Below are 21,094 nucleotides of genomic sequence, written 5' to 3' on the forward strand. Positions count from 1 at the left end.
TCCATCCATCCATTATCTCATCTCATCTCATTATCTCTAGCCGCTTTATCCTTCTACAGGGTCGCAGGCAAGCTGGAGCCTATCCCAGCTGACTACGGGCGAAAGGCGGGGTACACCCTGGACAAGTTGCCAGGTCATCACAGGGCTGACACATAGACACAGACAACCATTCACACTCACATTCACACCTACAGTCAATTTAGAGTCACCAGTTAGCCTAACCTGCATGTCTTTGGACTGTGGGGGAAACCGGAGCACCCGGAGGAAACCCACGCGGACACGGGGAGAACATGCAAACTCCACACAGAAAGGCCCTCACCGGCCCCGGGGCTCGAACCCAGGACCTTCTTGCTGTGAGGCGACAGCGCTAACCACTACACCACCGTGCCGCCCCCATCCATTATCTGTAGCTGCTTTATCCTGTTCTACAGGGTCGCAGGCAAGCTGGAGCCTATCCCAGCTGACTACGGGTGAAAGGCGGGGTACACCCTGGACAAGTCGCCGGGTCATCACAGGGCTGACACATAGACACAGACAACCATTCACACTCACATTACGGTCAATTTAGAGTCACCAGTTAACCTAACCTGCATGTCTTTGGAGGAAACCCATGCAGACTCCACGCAGAAAGGCCCTCACAAGCCGCTGGGCTCGAACCCAGGACCTTCTTGCTGTGAGGTAACAGGGCTAACCACTACACCACCATATTACATACATACATACATACATTATCTGTAGCCGCTTATCCTGTTCTACAGGGTTTCAGGCAAGCTGACTATGGGCGAGAGGCCATATGCAGAAGTTCTCTGACGACACAGCTATTGTGGCATGTATCAGGGATGGACAAGAAAGGAACCTGGTGAAGGACTTTGTGGAATGGTGCAGGGCAAACCATCTACTGCTGAATACCTCCAAGACCAAGGAGATGGTGGTGGATTATAGGAGGTCCAGCTCCCCTCCACTCCCAGTCTCCATTGAGGGGTCAATGTGGAAGTAGTTAAGTCCTACAAGTACCTGGGGCTGCACCTGGATAATAAACTGGACTGAACAGCTAACACAGATGCACTTTACAAGAAGGGGCAGAGTCAACTCTATTTTCTGAGAAGGCTGGGGTCTTTTAACATCTGCAGTAAACTCCTGCTGATGTTTTACCAGTCTGTCATCGCCAGCGTTCTCTTCTATGCTGTGGTACGCTGGGGTGGCAGTGCCAAGAGAAGGGACACTGGACGTATAGACAGACTGGTGAGAAAAGCTGGCTCTGTGGTTGGTGCTGAGCTAGAGCCCATAGCATCGATAGTTGAGAAAAGGACCCTCAGCAAACTCCTGCTAATTATGGACAATGAGCACCATCCCCTATACAGCACATTGAACAGGCAGAAAAGCCTGTTTAGTGGCAGACTGCTCTCTCTGTCATGCTCAACAGACAGGCTGAGAAAATCTTTTGTTCCCCGGGCCATTCAACTTTTTAACTCTTCCCTGAAGGGGTAGGGAAAAATGGACTACTGGTGTTTGAGTTCTGTTTTCTGGGAATTCACCTGTTTTTATGCTTGAATTTAAGTAAATATTCTTTAGGTCAAGCTAGTGCAGTAATCAGTACTTTCCTGTTCTGACTGACTTTGTGATTTTTATGCTTCATCCCTACAGACTTATGGACACTTTGACCCACCCTTTGCACTATCCCCCTATTGGTGCACTCACAGTGACTGAATGTGGAATATGCATTTACCATGAATGTCCATTCCATTGGTGTTGTGTTTTTCTTTGTCCTTGTGTATGTTGAATGTACAGTATAAGTATGTGTCTTAAGAGCTATGGGATGTCTAAATTTCCTTTTGGATCATTAAAGTATCTATCTATCTACACCCTGGACAAGGTTATCACAGGGCTGACACAGAGACACAGACAACCATTCAGACTCACATTCACACCTACGGTCAATTTAGAGTCACCAGTTAACCTAACCTGCATGTCTTTGGACTGTGGGGGAAACCAGAGCACCCGGAGGAAACCCACGCAGACACGAGGAGAACATGCAAACTCCGCACAGAAAGGCCCTCGCCGGCTGCGGGGCTCGAACCCGGACCTTCTTGCTGTGAGGTGACAGTGCTAACCATTTATTATTAGCACATCAGACAGACCTCCTCCAGCACACTTGTTTTATTCATTCATAGGTGTGAATGTGAGTGTGAATGGTTGTTTGTCTCTGTGTCAGCCCCGTGATAATCTGGCAACTTGTCCAGGGTGTACCCTGCCTTTCGCTGGGATAGGCTCCAGCTTGCCTGCGACCCTGTAGAACAGGATAAAGTGGCTAGAGATGATGAGATGAGATGAGATAACTCACCACACTGTTTGGGTTTTTTTTTTTAAACTTCGGTTTTGTTTGGGACAATCTTTAATGTTAATTAAGGCCCTGGTCACACTACAGCTTGCGATGGGTTTGTGAATACTTGGCGATGAAAAATTGGTCGTATCACCACCAATCGTGTGGTGCACACCAAATGTTCTCCGAGCTTTGCGAATTGTTTTTTGATGTGTCTCTGCCTCGTGAGTGGTCAAAAACATTGCAAAAAATTTCAATGCATGCATTGAAATTTGATGGCGATGTTTTCATTGGGGGCGGCACGGTGGTGTAGTGGTTCGCACTGTCGCCTCACAGCAAGAAGGTCCGGGTTCGAGCCCCGTGCCCGGCCTTTCTGTGCGGAGTTTGCATGTTCTCTCCGTGTCCGCGTGGGTTTCCTCCGGGTGCTCCGGTTTCCCCCACAGTCCAAAGACATGCAGGTTAGGCTAATTGGTGGCTCTAAATTGACCGTAGGTGCGAATGGTTGTTTGTCTCTTATGTGTCAGCCCTGTGATGCTCTGCCGACTTGTCCAGGGTGCACCCCGCCTCTCACCCATAAGTAAGTAAGTTTCCTCCACAGTCCAAAGACATGCGGTTAGGTTAATATGGGACGGCCTTGGGCTGAGGTGCCCTTGAGCGAGGCCCCTAACTCCCACTGCTCTGGGTATGTGTATGTGTTCACTGCTTCAGATAGGTTAAATGCAGAGAGGAATTTCACAAGTGTGTAATGAATAAAGTTTCTTTCAATAACGTATTCGACCGAGCGCATTACTATTCACCCACGTTTCCGGTTACAGCCGGAACTACTTGTCCGAGCCGTACCTGCTGACCAATCAGATTCGAGGATTTAACCGCGCTGTAGTATGAATGTCTCTACGAGTCGTTATTGCAAATTTCAGACCTGTTTTTCATACTTTTAAACCTTCTGTGACATGATTTGTAAAGTAGTTTCCAACTTGGAAAAAGCACACTTAGAAATCTTCTCGCGCTGTGCTTTCCGGACTCTGTACAAGACTACATTTCCCATAATGCCGTGCAAACGGTGCTGCACAGTGGGGCTCAACCGCAAGGGGTTTTCTCTCCAACATACTCTCAGTTGACATCGACCGCTTAAGGGAGGCGCGGCGAGGGATTTATACGTACACGGAGTTTCAAGAAGTTTTGATGAAAACGAAAAGAATACATCTTTGTTAAGGCTGAGCGGTTTGGACAGAGATGAGCTGCAGGATGCGCTCTCACAAACACACACCATCGGGCTTCGGTTTATTTATGCAACGCCATGAGACGAACAAATGATCTGGCTCGCTAAATCCTCCAGCGGATTAAAGTTACACAGCAAAATTCAAGACCGGTCGGAAATCTAGACACTTCTGAAACACTTCGTGATCTTTTTAAAACACTAAAAAGAGGGGGGAAATCGACTGTTTTGCGGTGTGGCTGGGGAAACTGTGTGCTAGCTTTAGCTGGCTAGCTAGCCGGTGAATAAATAAATAAATAAATAAGCAAACAAACAAACAAACGCTGCTCAGTGCCACTGAAGTTCAGAGGACCTCATCGGTGAGGTGACAATGCTCGAAATAATGTCTGAGCACCAAGGTAAGATCAACTCGAGTCCTTTTTTTAAAACGATTTATGACTTTAGAGCTATCTGCTATTATTTCAGTGCTCATTGCGTTAGCCTGTTATTATTAGCCACGTAACTAAAGCCAAGACAGTTATATCCTACTGCTTTCTACGCTATATATATATATATATATATATATATATATATATATAGTGATTTTTTTTTTTTTTATTCCTTCGTGTCGTAAATCTTCATCAAATGCCTTGTTAGCTAAAGATAGAAAGCTGAGTTGGTGACATTGCACAATGTGTGACGTCGCCAAGATAGTGATTTTCGATTAAACTCGGACAAGTTATAAAAAGTTAATCGAGCCGAATTAATCGTGTTTGTTTCCAATTATTAAGTGAAAACAAGTGTTGAGTGAGCACTGATGTTAGTGTTAAATAAGAATACGAATAACAACATGCACTAACGTGTTAATGTAGCTTAGCCTGAGAAGCAGCTCCAGTGTTGTGTAGCCGCTGTGGGATTCACCCTCTTCCAGACTAATTAAAGAGAAATTTTATTTTAATGAAGTCACCCGGTTTGTTCCTCAATCTGTTCCAACTGGTCCTGTTTCACTACACACACCGAGTGAACTTGTTAAAGCGCTGCTCTTTCGGAGAGGAGTTAGCTAAGCTAACTAGCTCGCTAGGCGTTTATTGTCAACAGAGGGGTTTAGCAGGTGGGCTGTCGAGCTGGATAAGTTACGCACAGATTAACTTGTTTTATTTTGTCTTTAGGTTGAAAATAAAGCCGATATCGGTGCACATTTATTAGCGTTTGGTTATCGCAGGGTCGAGTTCGAGAAGCTCCGTTAGCAGCTTGCTACTAGCCGCAGCACTTGCTAGCAGGCTCTTCAGAAAATAACGCGTAGCGCTCTCGCCATGTGTCGACCCGCTTTTTCCGCTCCGAGGAGGCGCTTGGGCTCCGGGACTTGTCCTTCAGGTGGAACTGTAAGATGGAGTCCTGAAATTGACCTAAACCGAGTGCTCGAGTCGGCGGCATCATGTGAGCTGGCCAGCGCGGGTTTACTGTGAACTGTGCGGTTGTGGATGTTAGCATGTCCGTGTTTTAGCTGCGTGCTAACGGCGCACACACACACAGAGCGCCTGCAGGCTCAGATTAATGTCGGAAAAATATTAAGAAGCTTGAAGTGAAGTAGATGTGACTGTAACGAAATTCAACAGTCCTGCTCAAGCCATGTTCTCTCTCTCTCTCTCCTCTCACGTGTTTCTCTCCCTGTTCTATTCTGTTTCTCTCTGTCTGTTATACATTTCTCTCCCTCTCTGTCTTATATTCTTTGTCTGTTATATTCTCTCTCTCTCTCTCTCTCTCTCTCTCTCTCTCTCGTATTGTGTCTGTTGTGCTTCTCTGTTTTATTGTTTCTCTCTGTTATACATTTGTCTGTTATATTGTATGTTTGTCTTATACATCTCTGTTATATTGTCTTTCTCCGTCTTATACATCTGTCTTGTGTCTCTGTTGTGCTTGTTATTGTGTGTTTCTGTCTTATACATCTGTGTGTTATATTGTTTCTCTCTGTCTTATACATTTGTCTTATTGTGTGTTATATTGTTTCTCTCTTATACATCTGTGTCTTATGTTGTGTGTTTCTCTCTTATTATACATCTCTCTGTGTGTCTTGTGTGTTTCTCTGTCTTATACATGTGTCTTATGTTGTGTGTTTCTCTTATACATCTCTGTCTTATATTGTGTGTTTCTCTCTTATGCTGTGTGTTTCTCTCTTATACATCTGTGTGTCTTATGTTGTATGTGTGTGTTTCTCTTATACATCTCTGTGTGTCTTATGTTGTATGTGTGTGTTTCTCTTATACATCTCTGTGTGTCTTATGTTGTATGTGTGTGTTTCTCTTATACATCTCTGTGTGTCTTATGTTGTGTGTGTGTGTTTCTCTTATACATCTCTGTGTGTCTTATGTTGTGTGTGTGTGTTTCTCTTATACATCTCTGTGTGTCTTATGTTGTATGTGTGTGTTTCTCTTATACATCTCTGTGTGTCTTATGTTGTATGTGTGTGTTTCTCTTATACATCTCTGTGTGTCTTATGTTGTGTGTGTGTGTTTCTCTTATACATCTCTGTGTGTCTTATGTTGTGTGTGTGTGTTTCTCTTATACATCTCTGTGTGTCTTATGTTGTGTTTCTCTGTCATATACATCTGTGTGTCTTGTGTGTGTGTTTCTCTTATACATCTCTCTGTGTGTCTTATGTTGTGTGTTTCTCATGGTGTTTCTCTCTTATACATCTCTGTGTGTCTTATGTTGTGTGTGTTTCTCTTATACATCTCTGTGTGTTTTATGTTGTGTGTGTTTCTCTCTGTGCTTGTTATTGTGTTTCTCTCTTATACATTCTCTCGCGCTGTCTGTCTGTTGTATTGTGCTTCTCTCTGTTATTGTCTTTCTCTCTTATACATCTCTCTCTCTGTGTCGTGTGTGTCTGTTGTGCTTGTTATTGTGTTTGTCTTATACATCTCTCTCTCTGTCTGTCTGTCTGTCTATTATATTGTGTGTTGTGTTTCTCTCTGTTATATTCTGTGTGTCTGTTATATTCTGTGTGTCTGTTATATTCTGTGTCTGTTATATTCTGTGTGTCTGTTGTTTCTCTGTCTTGTACATTTCTCTCTGTGTCGTGCTTGTTATATTCTATTTCTCTGTCTGTTCTACATCTCTCTCTGTGTCTCTTATATTCTTTCTGTTATTCTCTCTCGGTTATATTGTGTGCTTCTGTTATGTATGTTTTTCTCCCTCTCTGTCTTATATTCTGTTATTCTCTGTCATATTCATTCTCTCTGTGTGTCTCATATTCTCTCCCTTTATCTCTCTATTACAGATTCATTACTGAAACGCAAAGCAGAGCCTCTGGTAAGCTGCACGAACTAGAAATTCTTTAACCTCATTGTTGTTGTTATTATCTGTATTTCCATTGTATTCTAATCAAAAAAGAAAATATCTCTTTCAGCCACCTGAGAGACGAAAGAGGACAGTGGAAGACTTCAACAAGTTCTGTAGTTTTGTCTTGGCGTATGCTGGTTATATCCCATCTCCAAAAGAGGTTGGTTTCTCTAAACTTTTGCAGGAGACTTTTGGTCATATGCATAAAAGCTGTTTTCTACGGCAGCCCGTTTCCAACACCTTAATCATAAGGTTTCTCATAATTGTGACTCAAGTTCTCTTAATAATGAGAGATTTATATTATTACGTGGCTCATTTGAGTCCTGGATCCTGATTAGTCAGTTACAACATTCAGCGGTCTGAGAATGGGCTACCTCCTAAGCAATAAAATTTTTAAATAATTTTATTTGTCATTAATTTTCTTTAGTAAGTAGGCCTGTAATAAGTGGGATAACATAAGCAAGTTGGTCATTATTGCAAAGTAAACCCCTTCTGGGTGATTCGAGAACAATCCACTTTGCATCAAGGTCCTGTATCATCCTGCCAGGGTTAATTTTGCAATAATTACCTGCTCGCTGTACATTTCTCCCTTACATAATGACACAGTATTTCATAATTAGCCATGGTTTAACATAATTTCTTCATAATTTCTAACCATTAGCCATGGCCTCATGGTTCAAGAAGTAGCTTTGGGATCAAAAGGTTGCTGGTTCGATTCCCTGGGCCAGTAGGAACAGCTGAAGTGCCGTGCGCCTCCCCGTCCCCCAAGTGGCAGAAATGGGCTTTCATAGTTTTCAGACCCTGGGGTTCTGTTCTGGGCGGCACGGTGGTGTAGTGGTTAGCGCTGTCACCTCACAGCAAGAAGGTTCCGGGTTCGAACCCAGCGGCCGGCGAGGGCCTTTCTGTGTGGAGTTTGCATGTTCTCCCCGTGTCCGTGTGGGTTTCCTCCGGGTGCTCCGGTTTCCCCCACAATCCAAAGACGTGCAGTTAGGTTGACGTGGGGCGGCCTTGGGCTGAGGTGCCCTTGAGCAAGGTACCGAACCCCTGACTGCTCCCCAGGTGCTCTAGTGTGGCTGCCCACTGCTCTGAGTGTGTGTGTGTTCACTGCTTCAGATGGGTTAAATACAGAGGATGAATTTCACTGTGCTTGAAGTGTGCATGTGACAAATAAAGGTTTCTTCTTATTATTTTGCTTGGGTTCAGACTGTGCCATGTGAGAGTTGTTGAAAACACTGAATTTGTAATATTACTTCCTATTTTGACTTTCTTTGTGGCGAGGAAAAGCAAGTTGTGGTTTGAAGATGACATCTAACGTCTTCTGAAGATATTAAGCAAGCAAAAACGACATCCAAGCAGTGTAAACGCAAAAGCAACTTTGTATTGAGTATATATTGTATTGTCTGGTATAGCTCTCAACATATGCAGTGAGGCTAAGTATCTGGGCCATTACATAACTGATGGTTTGTCTGATGATTGTGATATCTGTAGACAGTATCGAATGGTATATGCTCAAGCTAACATGCTTATAAGAAAATTTGGAATGTGTTCATCCTATGTTAAAGTAGCACTTTTTCAAGCATTTTGTATGCCGATGTACACTGCCCATCTGTGGAGGAGATATAAGAGTAGTAGCATCCATAAGCTCTATGTGGCATATAATGATGGAATGAGGCTGTTATTAAAAGTGCCCAGATGGAGTAGTGCTAGTTATCTTTTTGTGCAAGTTGATGTCCCCACATGTCCTGCTGTACTCAGGAATCTTATGTACAGATGTACGTGTAGGTTAACAGCGTCTAGCAATGGTATAATTGTAGCCTTAGTGAACCCTGCAATGAGTGCAGTTAGATTTACCTCCACATTGTGGAACCATTGGAGATGCAGTCTGTATTGTATGTGACGACCTGAGTTTTTCATGGATGTCTGACTTTTTTTAGTTGCTTATTTTTTTACTAAATCTATAATGTTTGTATGTCTTTTTATTAGTGCTGTCAAATATGTCGCGTTATTAACGCGTTAACTTGACTCAATTTTAACGGCGATAATTTTTTTTTATCGCGAGATTAACGCTCTGTGACATGATGCCACGCCCCGCACAGCCAGAGTCCTCTGCCCTGCCCCGAAGAGCCACGGTGCTCGGCTTAGGTTTCGTTTTCCCATCGGCGGCTCCAGCCCCACTTTGCAGTGGCTGTGACAAGACGTGTTATGCTCTGCAATTAAAAAAAAAAAAAACATTGGTACAACCAGTGTTCGAACTATGCCGATATTTTCGGGGGGTCCCTTTTTTTTCCCTTGGGGGGGTGCTTGCACTTGTCTCACTTCGGATATGCAAATGCTTCCCGTTACACACGATTGCTATGTCAATAAACATAATTTTGCCAATATTTTAGAGACCCCCAAACATTTCCCAAATCATGTTTTCAAGGGGGCGGCACGGTGGTGTAGTGGTTAGCGCTGTCGCCTCACAGCAAGAAGGTCCGGGTTCGAGCCCCGGGGCCGGCGAGGGCCTTTCTGTGTGGAGTTTGCATGTTCTCCCCGTGTCCGCGTGGGTTTCCTCCGGGTGCTCCGGTTTCCCCCACAGTCCAAAGACATGCAGGTTAGGTTAACTGGTGACTCTAAATTGAGCGTAGGTGTGAATGTGAGTGTGAATGGTTGTCTGTGTCTATGTGTCAGCCCTGTGATGACCTGGCGACTTGTCCAGGGTGTACCCCGCCTTTCGCCCGTAGTCAGCTGGGATAGGCTCCAGCTTGCCTGCGACCCTGTAGAAGGATAAAGCGGCTAGAGATAATGAGATGAGATGTTTTCAAGGGATCTCATGTCTGTTTCAGGGGATCTCGGATCCCCCGAGTACCCCCGTAGTTCGAACGGTGAGCAAGCCCATTCACTTTTTTATGCTGATAAGAGAATTACAATGGTTTTTCATGTGACAAAAATGTGCGATTAAATTGCGATTAATCGCGAGTTAACTATGACAGTTGTGACATTAATCGCGATTAAATATTTTAATCGCTTGACAGCACTACTTTTTATGTAGTTATGTATCTATGGACCACTCTTGTGTCTGAAATAAAGGTTGGTTGATATATACAGAAATGTGTAATTCAAACTGTTGGTCGGTGTCAAGCAAAATTAAATACAGTAGTAAGTTAAATAGGGTTTAAGACTAGTAAGAGTGGACATTTTGGGAAAGATTTCACATATAACAAACACCGTATCAAACCTGGACATTTGGTCTGCAGTTGAGAAGGATTTACAACAAACTTATAGTGATGACACCAAAATAAAAGCCAGTAATTGTTTCTACTGGCTGAGATGCATCCTGAGAGAGAGAGAGAGAGAGATCCACATGCTGTGTGAAGGCTCTGGCTGGCTCACCTTCACCTCCTCTCTGATGAACAGGAGCGTCACGTGTATCCTCTGCCACTGAAGCACTTTTTTCATCTCCTCTCATCTCATTATCTGTAGCCACTTTATCCTTCTACAGGGTCGCAGGCAAGCTGGAGCCTATCCCAGCTGACTACGGGTGAAAGGCGGGGTACACCCTGGACAAGTTGCCAGGTCATCACAGGGCTGACACATAGACACAGACAACCATTCACACTCACATTCACACCTACGCTCAATTTAGAGTCACCAGTTAACCTAACCTGCATGTCTTTGGACTGTGGGGGAAACCGGAGCACCCGGAGGAAACCCACGCGGACACGGGGAGAACATGCAAACTCTACACAGAAAGGCCTTCACCGGCCACGGGGCTCGAACCCAGACCTTCTTGCTGTGAGGCGACAGCGCTAACCACTACACCACCATGCCGCCCCACTTTTTTCATTTAATAGAAAAATAACTTGGGATGAATTTGGCTGTATGGTGCTTCTTGGGTAAATTTTAATTTAATAACATGGTTTCTAGAGTGACAGAAAATTAGAATAAAATGCAAATGATAGTGTGAACTGCTAAATTTAGTTTTATCTCATAGCTATCTATTTTCATGGTTTACAGTCAGTAGTTTTCTAAGCAGCCAGCCTGCTCGGAAATGTTCCCCTTAGAATGAACCCATTGTCTTGCTGTTCTGTGACCTTTTTTTTTTTTTTTTTTAAACTCAAGGCTTGCATTTGTGTAGCGCTCAGTATCTTGTGTTGCCTCTGTAGGAAAGACCATGGTCTCCAGCCTCCTCCAGTTCACCACACAGCTCTGGCACATCGGGTGAAGGTGGTATGGGAGGTGGTGCCAGCTCAAATATGTCAGCAAGTTGGGGAGATGGCAACTCGGACCTACACACCATTCACACGTTCGTGCAGAAAGCCCGTGCCAACAAAAGTGTCAAAACCATGCAGCGCCTGCCTTCTGACGGCACCCTGCTAGACAAAATGAGGCTAAAGGACTCTCTCTACAAGGGCCAAGCAAGCAGCAAAGCAGAGCGCAAGAAGGAAAAAAAGCTGAAGCGCCTCTCTCTCGGCTCAGGTGCTGGAGACAGTAGCAGTAGCAGCGGGGAGAAGCGCGCCAGGATCAAGCGCAGCAAAAACTCCAAGCAGCCCAAAAGTCTTAAGAAGCTTAAGAGCTCTGCACTCAGCGAGACGGACTCTGAGACAGGATTCGGCCATGGAGAGGAGCACACAGGTCAGCCAAGAGGGCTGCAGTCGCAGAGACCCAGCCTAGTGAAGTCTGAGCGCGACGAAGCAAGCAGAGATGCTGAAATGAGTTCCAGTGAAGGAGAAACGTGGATCGCAGATGAAGATATCATGGTGGAGTCAGGTGAGTGGTTTTATTTTATAGCGAATGGCTAAATAGTAGGCAGGGTTTAACATGGTTGGCCTGATCACAGTTAAATTATGTACAATGTGGAAGTGTATAAATAAGGAAGGTCAGAAGATTGACTTCAGTCCTCAGCATTCTTTGTGAAAATGATCTTTTGTTGCCTGAAGTTTTTAGGGCTGCCCATAAATCATTCATTATGCTGGTTGCAAGTACACCACATACGCAAGGAAATAATGGTTTCTTTACCCTGTATGTTCAAATTACAAGCTATTTGGGATTCACCCAAACACAAGGTGCGTGTCCGTTAATCTGCTTATTGCGCAGTTTGAAATTGTGAATTAAAAAAAAAATGTGTAATGGAAACGTGTGAATTTAGAAACGAACTTGAATCACAAAAAAGGTTCTTACCTTTTGTGTATTGGGTGGCTTTCCAGACGATTTGATGAAAGAATATTTTGCAGCATTGACATGGAAACGCACTTTTCGTATTTAAGTTACATGACCTGACGAGCGAATGGAAATGCTACCTTTCTGAAAAAAGGTTTGTGCTGTAAGGGCTATCACAGGAGGACAAAACCCAGCTTTAATCACATAATATCGCTCAATTGAAACGCAGACCATTAGCAGTGTTTTTTTTTTTTTTAAATCACTTCTATTCCTTTGGAAATCTGCAATGAAGACCCAGCTTCAGATACTCTCTGAGAAGACTGTCATGTGCCCTTGTGCCCACTTGCAGTATTTTGTAATGAACTAACTTGGTTCTGTTGCCCAGAAAACACCAGGATGTCATTTAAACCACAGCTATCCTGAACATGATAAAGCGCACTGCTGAAAATGAATGAAATAAATCCGGTAAAATCATTATACATCACTACAAGAGCACTCATGATGCACTCGTGTTAATCACTGTGGGCTGTCTTTGTCCTGCAAAGCTTCGTATTTGATGATCTGTATGTCAGTGACTTTTTTTTTTTTCTCTCCCTTTCCACCCCTGACATTTTATTTCTGTCACTGTTACACAGCCACCCAAATACAACTCTTATCGGTTATTTAAGTTCCTCAAAAATACAGACTTTGTATGTTCTTTTTAATCACAGCTTATGCATTAAAGCAATATCTTAACTTGCTTATTGCTTTTCTGTAAAAATAAATTAATAATAATAATACGTTTTATATGTATGACTGATTTTTAGTTTATTTGCACTATTGGTATACAATATTAATACATTGCCACCTACTGGACATTCTGTGAAGTGCAGTAGTGAGCAGACTTTACATTATGGGTGATTATTGTGTGAATGTTTGGAAACGTCAACAAATATTTGAATCCTGTAAAAGGCTTTTTGCTTTTAAAAATCCCTGGAAGTATGTCATTGTGCTGATAAAAAAGGAGAGCGTTTTGAAGTATTTGGTTGGTTCTGGAGGTTTTTAATCGTGTTGAATCTTTTCTTTGACTTGAAATGTGTCCAGGTTTTAATAAAGTTGGTGTTTTGTGTCTCGTAGATGGCCAGTTTCTACTTGCAGTATACTGGTGTCTAATCTCCAGTCATTTAGTCCTAAAAGGGCCAGTTTTCAGTTGACCAAATTTAATTTAGTGCCGGATTCCTGTTGGTGGGGCGGCATGGTGGTGTAGTGGTTAGCGCTGTCGCTTCACAGCAAGAAGGTCCGGGTTCGAGCCCCGTGGCCGGCGAGGGCCTTTCTGTGTGGAGTTTGCATGTTCTCCCCGTGTCCGCGTGGGTTTCCTCCGGGTGCTCCGGTTTCCCCCACAGTCCAAAGACATGCAGGTTAGGTTAACTGGTGACTCTAAATTGACCGTAGGTGTGAATGTGAGTGTGAATGGTTGTCTGTGTCTATGTGTCAGCCCTGTGATGACCTGGCGACTTGTCCAGGGTGTACCCCGCCTTTCACCCGTAGTCAGCTGGGATAGGCTCCAGCTTGCCTGCGACCCTGTAGAACAGGATAAAGCGGCTAGAGATAATGAGATGAGATTCCTGTTGGTCTGGATCCAAGAACTGGTGATCACAGTAGATTTGGGGCTGTGTTATTTCATCATCTCAGCAAAGTTATTTTCATGGTCACTTAAATGGTAGAGGAACATTTTTTTGGACATTAGTGGAAAAATTCCAGCATTAAAGTCAAATGTTTGTAGAATACTGAGTATACAAGAAATGTTGAAATTGATGTGCAACAGTAGTGCATCCATACAGAAAGATAAAGTGTATACAAATAAACAGATACAAGACAGTAAGGTTGGGAGAAAAGGGTATCGCGCAAGTCCGATTTGAATTGTGAGAGTAAATGATGACTGAGTAAACACTGGCTAAATCGGTGGTCAGAACGAGAAAATAGGGTGATTATATTGTCGAAACAAGTATGCCATGCTTTATGGTACAGTGCCTACACCGGATGGCGTAACAGTTAAGCTCATAACTAGTGGAAACATTGGTTTCCTTTGGCATCATGACTGGAAAATGTTGTGAAATTTTTTTCTGTTGCTCACATGGTAGTCATTGAAGCATCCTCTTAGTGTTCTTGGTTTGGGGGTGGTTTTGTTTTTTTTTTTTCCCCATGATCAATAGCATTTTTCACTTAACTCCTACTCTGTTGCTCTGTGGAATTTAGTTGCTGTTTCCAAACTCAACAGACCTTCTTGCTTGTCCAGACGATTTTGACATTCTTTTATTTTTTGCTCACAGTGGTCTGTTTGACTAACGCTCAAACTTGACCTCTCATCTTGAGAAAGCAGCAGATATCCATGCCCAAATGCCGCACCTTGAATCGGTTTAACTTATAATAATTCACCCAAATTCACAATTCAATTTGATTCGTATTTTTGTAAAAATATTAAATTGAAATTTTTATTACTAAAAAAGCAACATTTGTCTTCCTGTCCTTTATCAAGTTAAATGGTTTGTGTTTTAATTTTAAAAATGCTCTTTAGTTTCATTTTCTTAACCAACGATAATTTGTCTGAGTAAAATGTAATGGCCTATTAACTAATTTATTTTATTAAATATAACAAGAGTTTTAAATTAAAAAAAAGCCTGTTAACATTTGTACTGCATCCATGTTGCTTTATCTTTCAGCAGTCTGTAAAAAGAGCTGATTTCTTGTTAAATCTATTTGTACACTCACTCACACAACGGCTCTTTTGCATTTTACGTCTGATTTGTGTGCTTTTGTGGCATTATAGCTCTGTTACTTCCGCATAGGGTAAAGTCGTCATGTGCGTTCCTGCTGTTGTATGTTATTTCACCCTCTGCTGTCTAAACAACACAATTACCACTAGGAAAAACAAAAATGCGCATCCTTTTGATTTTTTTTTCTTTCCATATTTCATTGATTTCGAATCTCACAACTTATTTCACAATTTGTCACCCTATTTTTCATGCTAATCTTGCTTCACTGTCACTTAAGGACTATATTGTGTACTGACTATCCAGTGAACCGGCTGTAGCTTTAACGTTTGGTCTCTCCTCCCTGCAGGTGACGACTCGTGGGATCTGATCACTTGCTACTGCGGGAAACCTTTCGCAGGACGACCCATGATCGAGTGCAACCAGTGCAGCATATGGGTGCATCTGTCCTGCGCCAAAATCAAGAAGTCCAACGTCCCAGACATATTCTACTGTCACAAATGCAGGGAAGCGAGGCGATCGGGCCACAAAAAAGACAGTTAGAGAAGGCCGCTAATTCATGGAAGCTCAACGTTCCCGTCCTCCACTTTTTCTATCCAGTATGAGACGAAAACACTGTTTTTGCGCGCCAGTTCTTCACATGTTTGACAATCATATACATGGTTAATATCACGAGGGGAATTTCTTCATGTTCGTAGACAAAACTGTTAACAAGGCTCTTACTCAGTGATCTGTCTGCCAGTTTGGTCTGATCATCAGGGAGTGTTTAGTACTGGCTTTATACAAGATTTAAAAGCTGACGTATTGTGATGTAAAAGCCTTTTACACAGCAGATCCGTAGAAACTGAGGTTTGTCTCTTTACATGAAGTGGTCTGTGTATAGGTCGTTATTTCTGTCGCCGATCGTTTTCACACACAACTCAGTTTAGCTCTCAGATTTGTGATACTCAATATTAACAGGTAGTCTTTAAGTGATTAGCGCTTAAAAAAATTTTTTTTTTTTTAAATCTCAGTGCATGTCAGCACCTTGGCAGTCTGGTCATTAACTAGCACTTAACTGTCAACTCCAGATCATTCTGTGTGGGGAACATTAAATGATGGACTTAACGGGAACTTTTTCAGATTGGAACATTTCCACTGGTTGCACTGCTGGCCTCTTACCAAGCGTAAGCAGGTTCAAATTGTGCATGAACTATTTTCGTTGGTTTACTTTCGAAGGAGGTTTTCTGAAATGAATAAGAGCTTTGCAACTGCCACCTGAGTGTTGAGGCTCACTCAGCACCCCCAGTTTAATAGTTGTAATTATTTGTTTGGTTATTGTTTTAAAAAGAGTTTAATTTGGGTTTTAATCTCTTGTCTGTGATCTGGTTAAGATCTCACACACCCAGTGTTAGTCGTCGTGGAGCTGCTCCCTGATACGCTGTTTGAAAGTTAGTTCGGAGACCAGATCTTCTTGTGTACAGAAAAGTTTATGCTACAAGTGTTGGGGCATTTTTTTTTTTTTTTTTTTTTTTTTTTGAGGGGTTTCTTGAACTTCCCAAAACATAGATTCTCTCCTATTTTACTCTGTAAATATCATATCGTTTCAGAACTGTACATAATATGAAAACAAAGAGAAAAGCCAAGCAAATGTTATATTTTTGGCATCTGATGTTTTCTTTAACTGTACCTGAAGAAATAAAGCCTTTTCTTTATTGGGTATCTGATCCAAAGTTTTTGTTTAAATCTTCTGAATGAATTACTCAACACGGTGTGTGTGTGTGTGTGTGTGTGTGTTAGCTTTTTATTGAGCATAGGCACACTTGTACAGTGTTTTGTCAGTTTGCATACCACTACAGGATGGCATTAAATAGTAATAAATAGATTTTAAAAAAAAAAGGAATGCACCTTTTAAATACAAATTTCTAAAGTTATTAAGCCTAATCCTAGATTGAAGAGTGTTTTTAATTAGTAATCTCCTGTAGCTGTGATTTTACAAGGTTAGGCTTAATCTATCCCTTTACATCCAGTCTGTATGGTGCATGAATCTTATTGTGGATTAGTCCCGTTGCTCCTCTGGTTCATCCTGAAGGGAAGGAAAAAATGGTTCTTAAGATGACATCTGAATAAATTACATCTGTTCATGGATATAAACAAAGGCGCTTTTTTTTTTTTTGGATAATGATGACTAAAATGTAAAACTATGTAGACGGTATCTCAAGGTTTATATCTGAATGCTCACCTTTCTGCTCTTTCTGCGTGGCAAGTGTAAGCTACCAATGCGGTCCAAGGGAACGGTCACCTTCAACCTACAGGAAGGGAAGCATTGTGAATTCAATTGAATGGACCGGATTCATTTATCTGTTGATCTGAACAACTAACAATTTTTATGACAAAGCGGCTTGCGTGATGTTTCTATTTTAAGAAACTCTGAGAGTATTAGTATGATGTTTTTGGGTTTTGTTCCCCCCCGCCGTGCTTTCCTCACCTCTTGTCTTTGTTCCTGTGATGTGTGTTGGTGTGAGGTGTTGAAATCCGTTCCACAGGGAGAGAGAAAGCGGCTGAGGATTGAGCTGGGTTAGGCTCCCAGTCGCGTGTCATTTCCCCGCCGTTATCAGGAATGAGCTCTACCAGATCTGAGAGCTCTGACAGGTGAGGAGAGAGATCCCGACCCAACCTGGGGCTGCTCTACAGAGGAGGGATAAAGATATGACGTGAAGACCGATTAATATCCTGATTCTCACAACTGTATGCTTTGTATACAATTATAACTAAAATATAAAACCATGTGCACATTGATGTTTTGCAGCACTTACTCTGGTCAGCTGGAGCCGGTCTGGTAGCAGGAATGAACATACCTCATCCATTAAAAAGCACAGAGCCAAGATGGGCAGAAAACACTTGTGTGACCTCATCTAAAACAAATGCCGTGAAATACAAAGCATGTTAAATCCATGCTGTGCGATCTAATATAAGCACTTCTGTTATTTTATCATTTTTCAGTTAGAAGTGCAGAAATGTTGAGTGATCATATGCATCACAATTCTAATGTCTAAAAAAAAAAAAGTGCAAATGAATCATTGAAAATTTCAGATTTTTTTTTTTTGGCATTTCACAATTTAAAACGTGTTAATTTTTCATCCACATTCCTTAATATAGTGCGTAAGTGTTAGACGTGAGGCTAAAAAGTTCATGCATTACCTTGTCAGTAGCTTATTCAGGAACTGGTATGCAGAAGGAAGGTTTGCTCCTTGGTGATGCTGTCCTCTGCAGTGAGCATTGAGTATTTGTAGACATGAAGATGGGGTGGGTTTATATGTTCAGAGGATGATGGGATGATTATGCTGTGTGTGAGGTGAATTCACCCACCCACCAGTTTAAGGAGGATGAGCACAAATGAGAATGTGCTTGAGGGGACAGCAATTTAGTTTCAGAACAATTTAATAGTGCTATGATCTTTTTGATCACGCTCGTATAAACATTATGACCGAATATCAGCTACAGTCAACACCAAAATGATCAGCAACCTTCATAAAATTGAGCAAAGAGTGATTTTTTAGTTTAAACATATGGGGGCACACTGTAAAAAAAAATAGTTGAGAATACTTGAAATTTCAAGGCAACAGTCTGCATTAAGAATTTTATGTTTTGCCAACGATGTGCCCATGGTAATCCAAACTATGATAAAACTGTTATCTTTATTAAGAATTCTTAATTAAGTCAATTTTCAATTCCTCATTCTGCCAACATAGATTTCTCTTTTTGCTGAACAGTGGCATTCACAGTAGTGCAAAAAGGCAATTGAGGTTATCACAATTTTTTTTTTTTTTTTGGGGGGGGGGGGGGGGGCTTTTTTCACCTCTATTTGGATAGGACAGCGTAGAGACAGGAAATGAGCGGGAGACGGATCGGGAAATGACCTCGGGTCGGAACCGAACCCGGGTCCCCGGATTTATGGTATGGCGCCTTATCCACCTGAGCCACGACTATTCTTTTTTTACAGTGCATTGTGCAGTTTTAGTTTAACACTGCAAACAACAAATAGCATGTTTCATGATCTGCATCCCCAAAAATTATTATTCACAGCTTCCGCTGGAGAGAATTATAGCCCTGAGATGGAATGGAAGAATGATGTTGGGTCACTCCAACAAGCATGACATTTTAAACTCCTTCATGCATATACAGTAGGTTGAAATTCAGAGACTGAGATGATGGTCATGGTGAAACACTGTGTCCCTGCAGCTATTTCTGCACTGATTATAATGTAAAATTTGGGTAATAATTACACAGTCATATGAAAAAAATAAGTACATCCAAGCAAGCAAACATTTCACTCTCTTTGATACAATGCCTACAGATAAAGGTGATGTACTTGAACAAAACAACAATGAAAATGAGCTTTTCAATAATTTATTCAACAAATACAGGGTGTTTCAAAAAATTTTTCATACTTCACAATCTAACAATTTTGCCAATTCTCGTTCAATTGACCTCAAATTTTAACAGCATGTGTGGAAATAGGTCAGAATGTTATGTTTAATGTTTTTTTTGTTTTTATCTTTTTAGGTACAGAAATGCCATTCACTGGAAAAGAAAAGGCGTTGTGTGTGTTAGAGTACGCTCGAACAGTCGAACAAGACAGTGCAGCGAGCATTTATGAGAGAGTTCTCTACAAATGCACCGACTGCAATGCAGATTTGGACACGGCACAAAAAGTTCAAAGAGGAAGGCTGTGTGTGTCTCAGGTGGTGTGCATATTGAAAATTTGTGAAATCGTTCATGGAATCCACATACCTTTGAATTTCTCATTCAAATTTTGAGTAGTAAATGTTATATTGCTCAACATTAAGCCTGTTCAGTTTTATTTGCCTAGACTTCTGGGATATTTACATCTCAAATAATATCAAATTTTTTGAAACACCCTGTATATCTCATCTCATTATCTCTAGCCTCTTTATCCTTCTACAGGGTCGCAGGCAAGCTGGAGCCTATCCTAGCTGACTACGGGCGAAAGGCGGGGTACACCCTGGACAAGTCGCCAGGTCATCACAGGGCTGACACATAGACACAGACAACCATTCACACTCACATTCACACCTACGCTCAATTTAGAGTCACCAGTTAACCTAACCTGCATGTCTTTGGACTGTGGGGGAAACCGGAGCACCTGGAGGAAACCCACACGGACACGGGGAGAACATGCAAACTCCACACAGAAAGGCCCTCGCCGGCCACGGGGCTCGAACCCAGGACCTTCTTGCTGTGAGGCGACAGCGCTAACCACTACACCACCGTGCCGCCCACCCTGTATATCAATAGATGTAATATTATTCTGTTGAGAAAGTAAGTACACCTTTGGCTTCAGAAGCTAGTAGAAATAATTTCTTCAAGGCGTTTTGCATAATTGTCCACCAGTCTCCGACACTGGCTTGCTGAAATATTTGACCACTCTTCCATGTAAAATTCCATCAGTTGCAAGACGGTTTTCTTGCATGTACTGCCCTTTTCAAGTCTCCCCACAACATTTCAATGGGGTTCAAGTCTGGGATTTGACAAGGTAACCCTCCATTTCTTCTTTCAGAGCCATTCCTTGGTGGGTTTACTAGTGTCTTCTTCTTTAGTGTTCTGCCTGATAGCAGGTCTGAGTTTCCAAGGAAGAATTATAGTAGTGGTTTCCTGTTGCCTTCTACTGGATTGTTATAGAGGTTTTTTCTTCTCAACTGTTCACACACACATTCACACCTATGGACAATGTAGAGTAGCCTAACCTAACTGCATGTCTTTGAACTGTGGGGGAAACTGGAGCACCCAGAGGAAACCCACGTAGACATGGGGAGAACATGCAAACTCCACACAGAAAGACCCCTCGTTGGCTGTGAGGTTCGAACCTGGAACCTTCTTGCTGTGAGGCGACAGTGCTGACCATTTCTTGTGTGCTTAGGATCATTATCTTGTTGAAAGGTCCACCTCTGATTCAACTTCAACTTTTAAACAGATGGTCTCACATTATCTTCAAGCACTCTTTGATGTGATTCAGAATTCAGAGTTGAATTAACGAATGCAAGCTACCCAGTCCCTGAGGCAGCGAAGCTACCCCAAACCATAAGATTTCCACCACCATCCTTTACAGAGGGTATGAGGTTCTCTTCCTTGAAAAGGTGTCTTTGGTCTGTGCCACACATGTACTCTTACTGTAGCCAAACAACTCTACCTTTGATTCGTCTGTCCAGAGCATGTTATTCCAAAAGGCCTGGTCTTTGCCTATATGTTCACTGGAAAACTGTAGTCGCTTTAATGTTCCTTTTGGACAGCAAAGGCTTTTTTCTGGCACACCTCCCATGCAGGTCAAATTTGTCCAATGTCTTTCTGATT

The 21,094-nt window shown here is 42.3% G+C and overlaps 1 protein-coding gene across 1 annotated transcript; it reads left to right on the plus strand.

The window, feature by feature from the left end:
- Positions 1-3,406: 3,406 nt before the first annotated feature.
- phf23b (PHD finger protein 23b) lies at positions 3,407-16,437 on the plus strand. The gene is made up of 5 exons (XM_060935557.1): positions 3,407-3,934; positions 6,793-6,824; positions 6,922-7,014; positions 11,000-11,603; positions 15,093-16,437. Exons 1-5 carry the CDS (start codon positions 3,907-3,909, stop codon positions 15,284-15,286), a joined length of 951 nt encoding a protein of 316 aa, XP_060791540.1. The 5' UTR covers positions 3,407-3,906; the 3' UTR covers positions 15,287-16,437.
- The last annotated feature ends 4,657 nt before the right edge of the window (positions 16,438-21,094 follow it).

Source organism: Neoarius graeffei, chromosome 1 (genome assembly GCF_027579695.1).
Source record: "Neoarius graeffei isolate fNeoGra1 chromosome 1, fNeoGra1.pri, whole genome shotgun sequence".
Taxonomy (NCBI): Eukaryota; Metazoa; Chordata; class Actinopteri; order Siluriformes; family Ariidae; genus Neoarius; species Neoarius graeffei.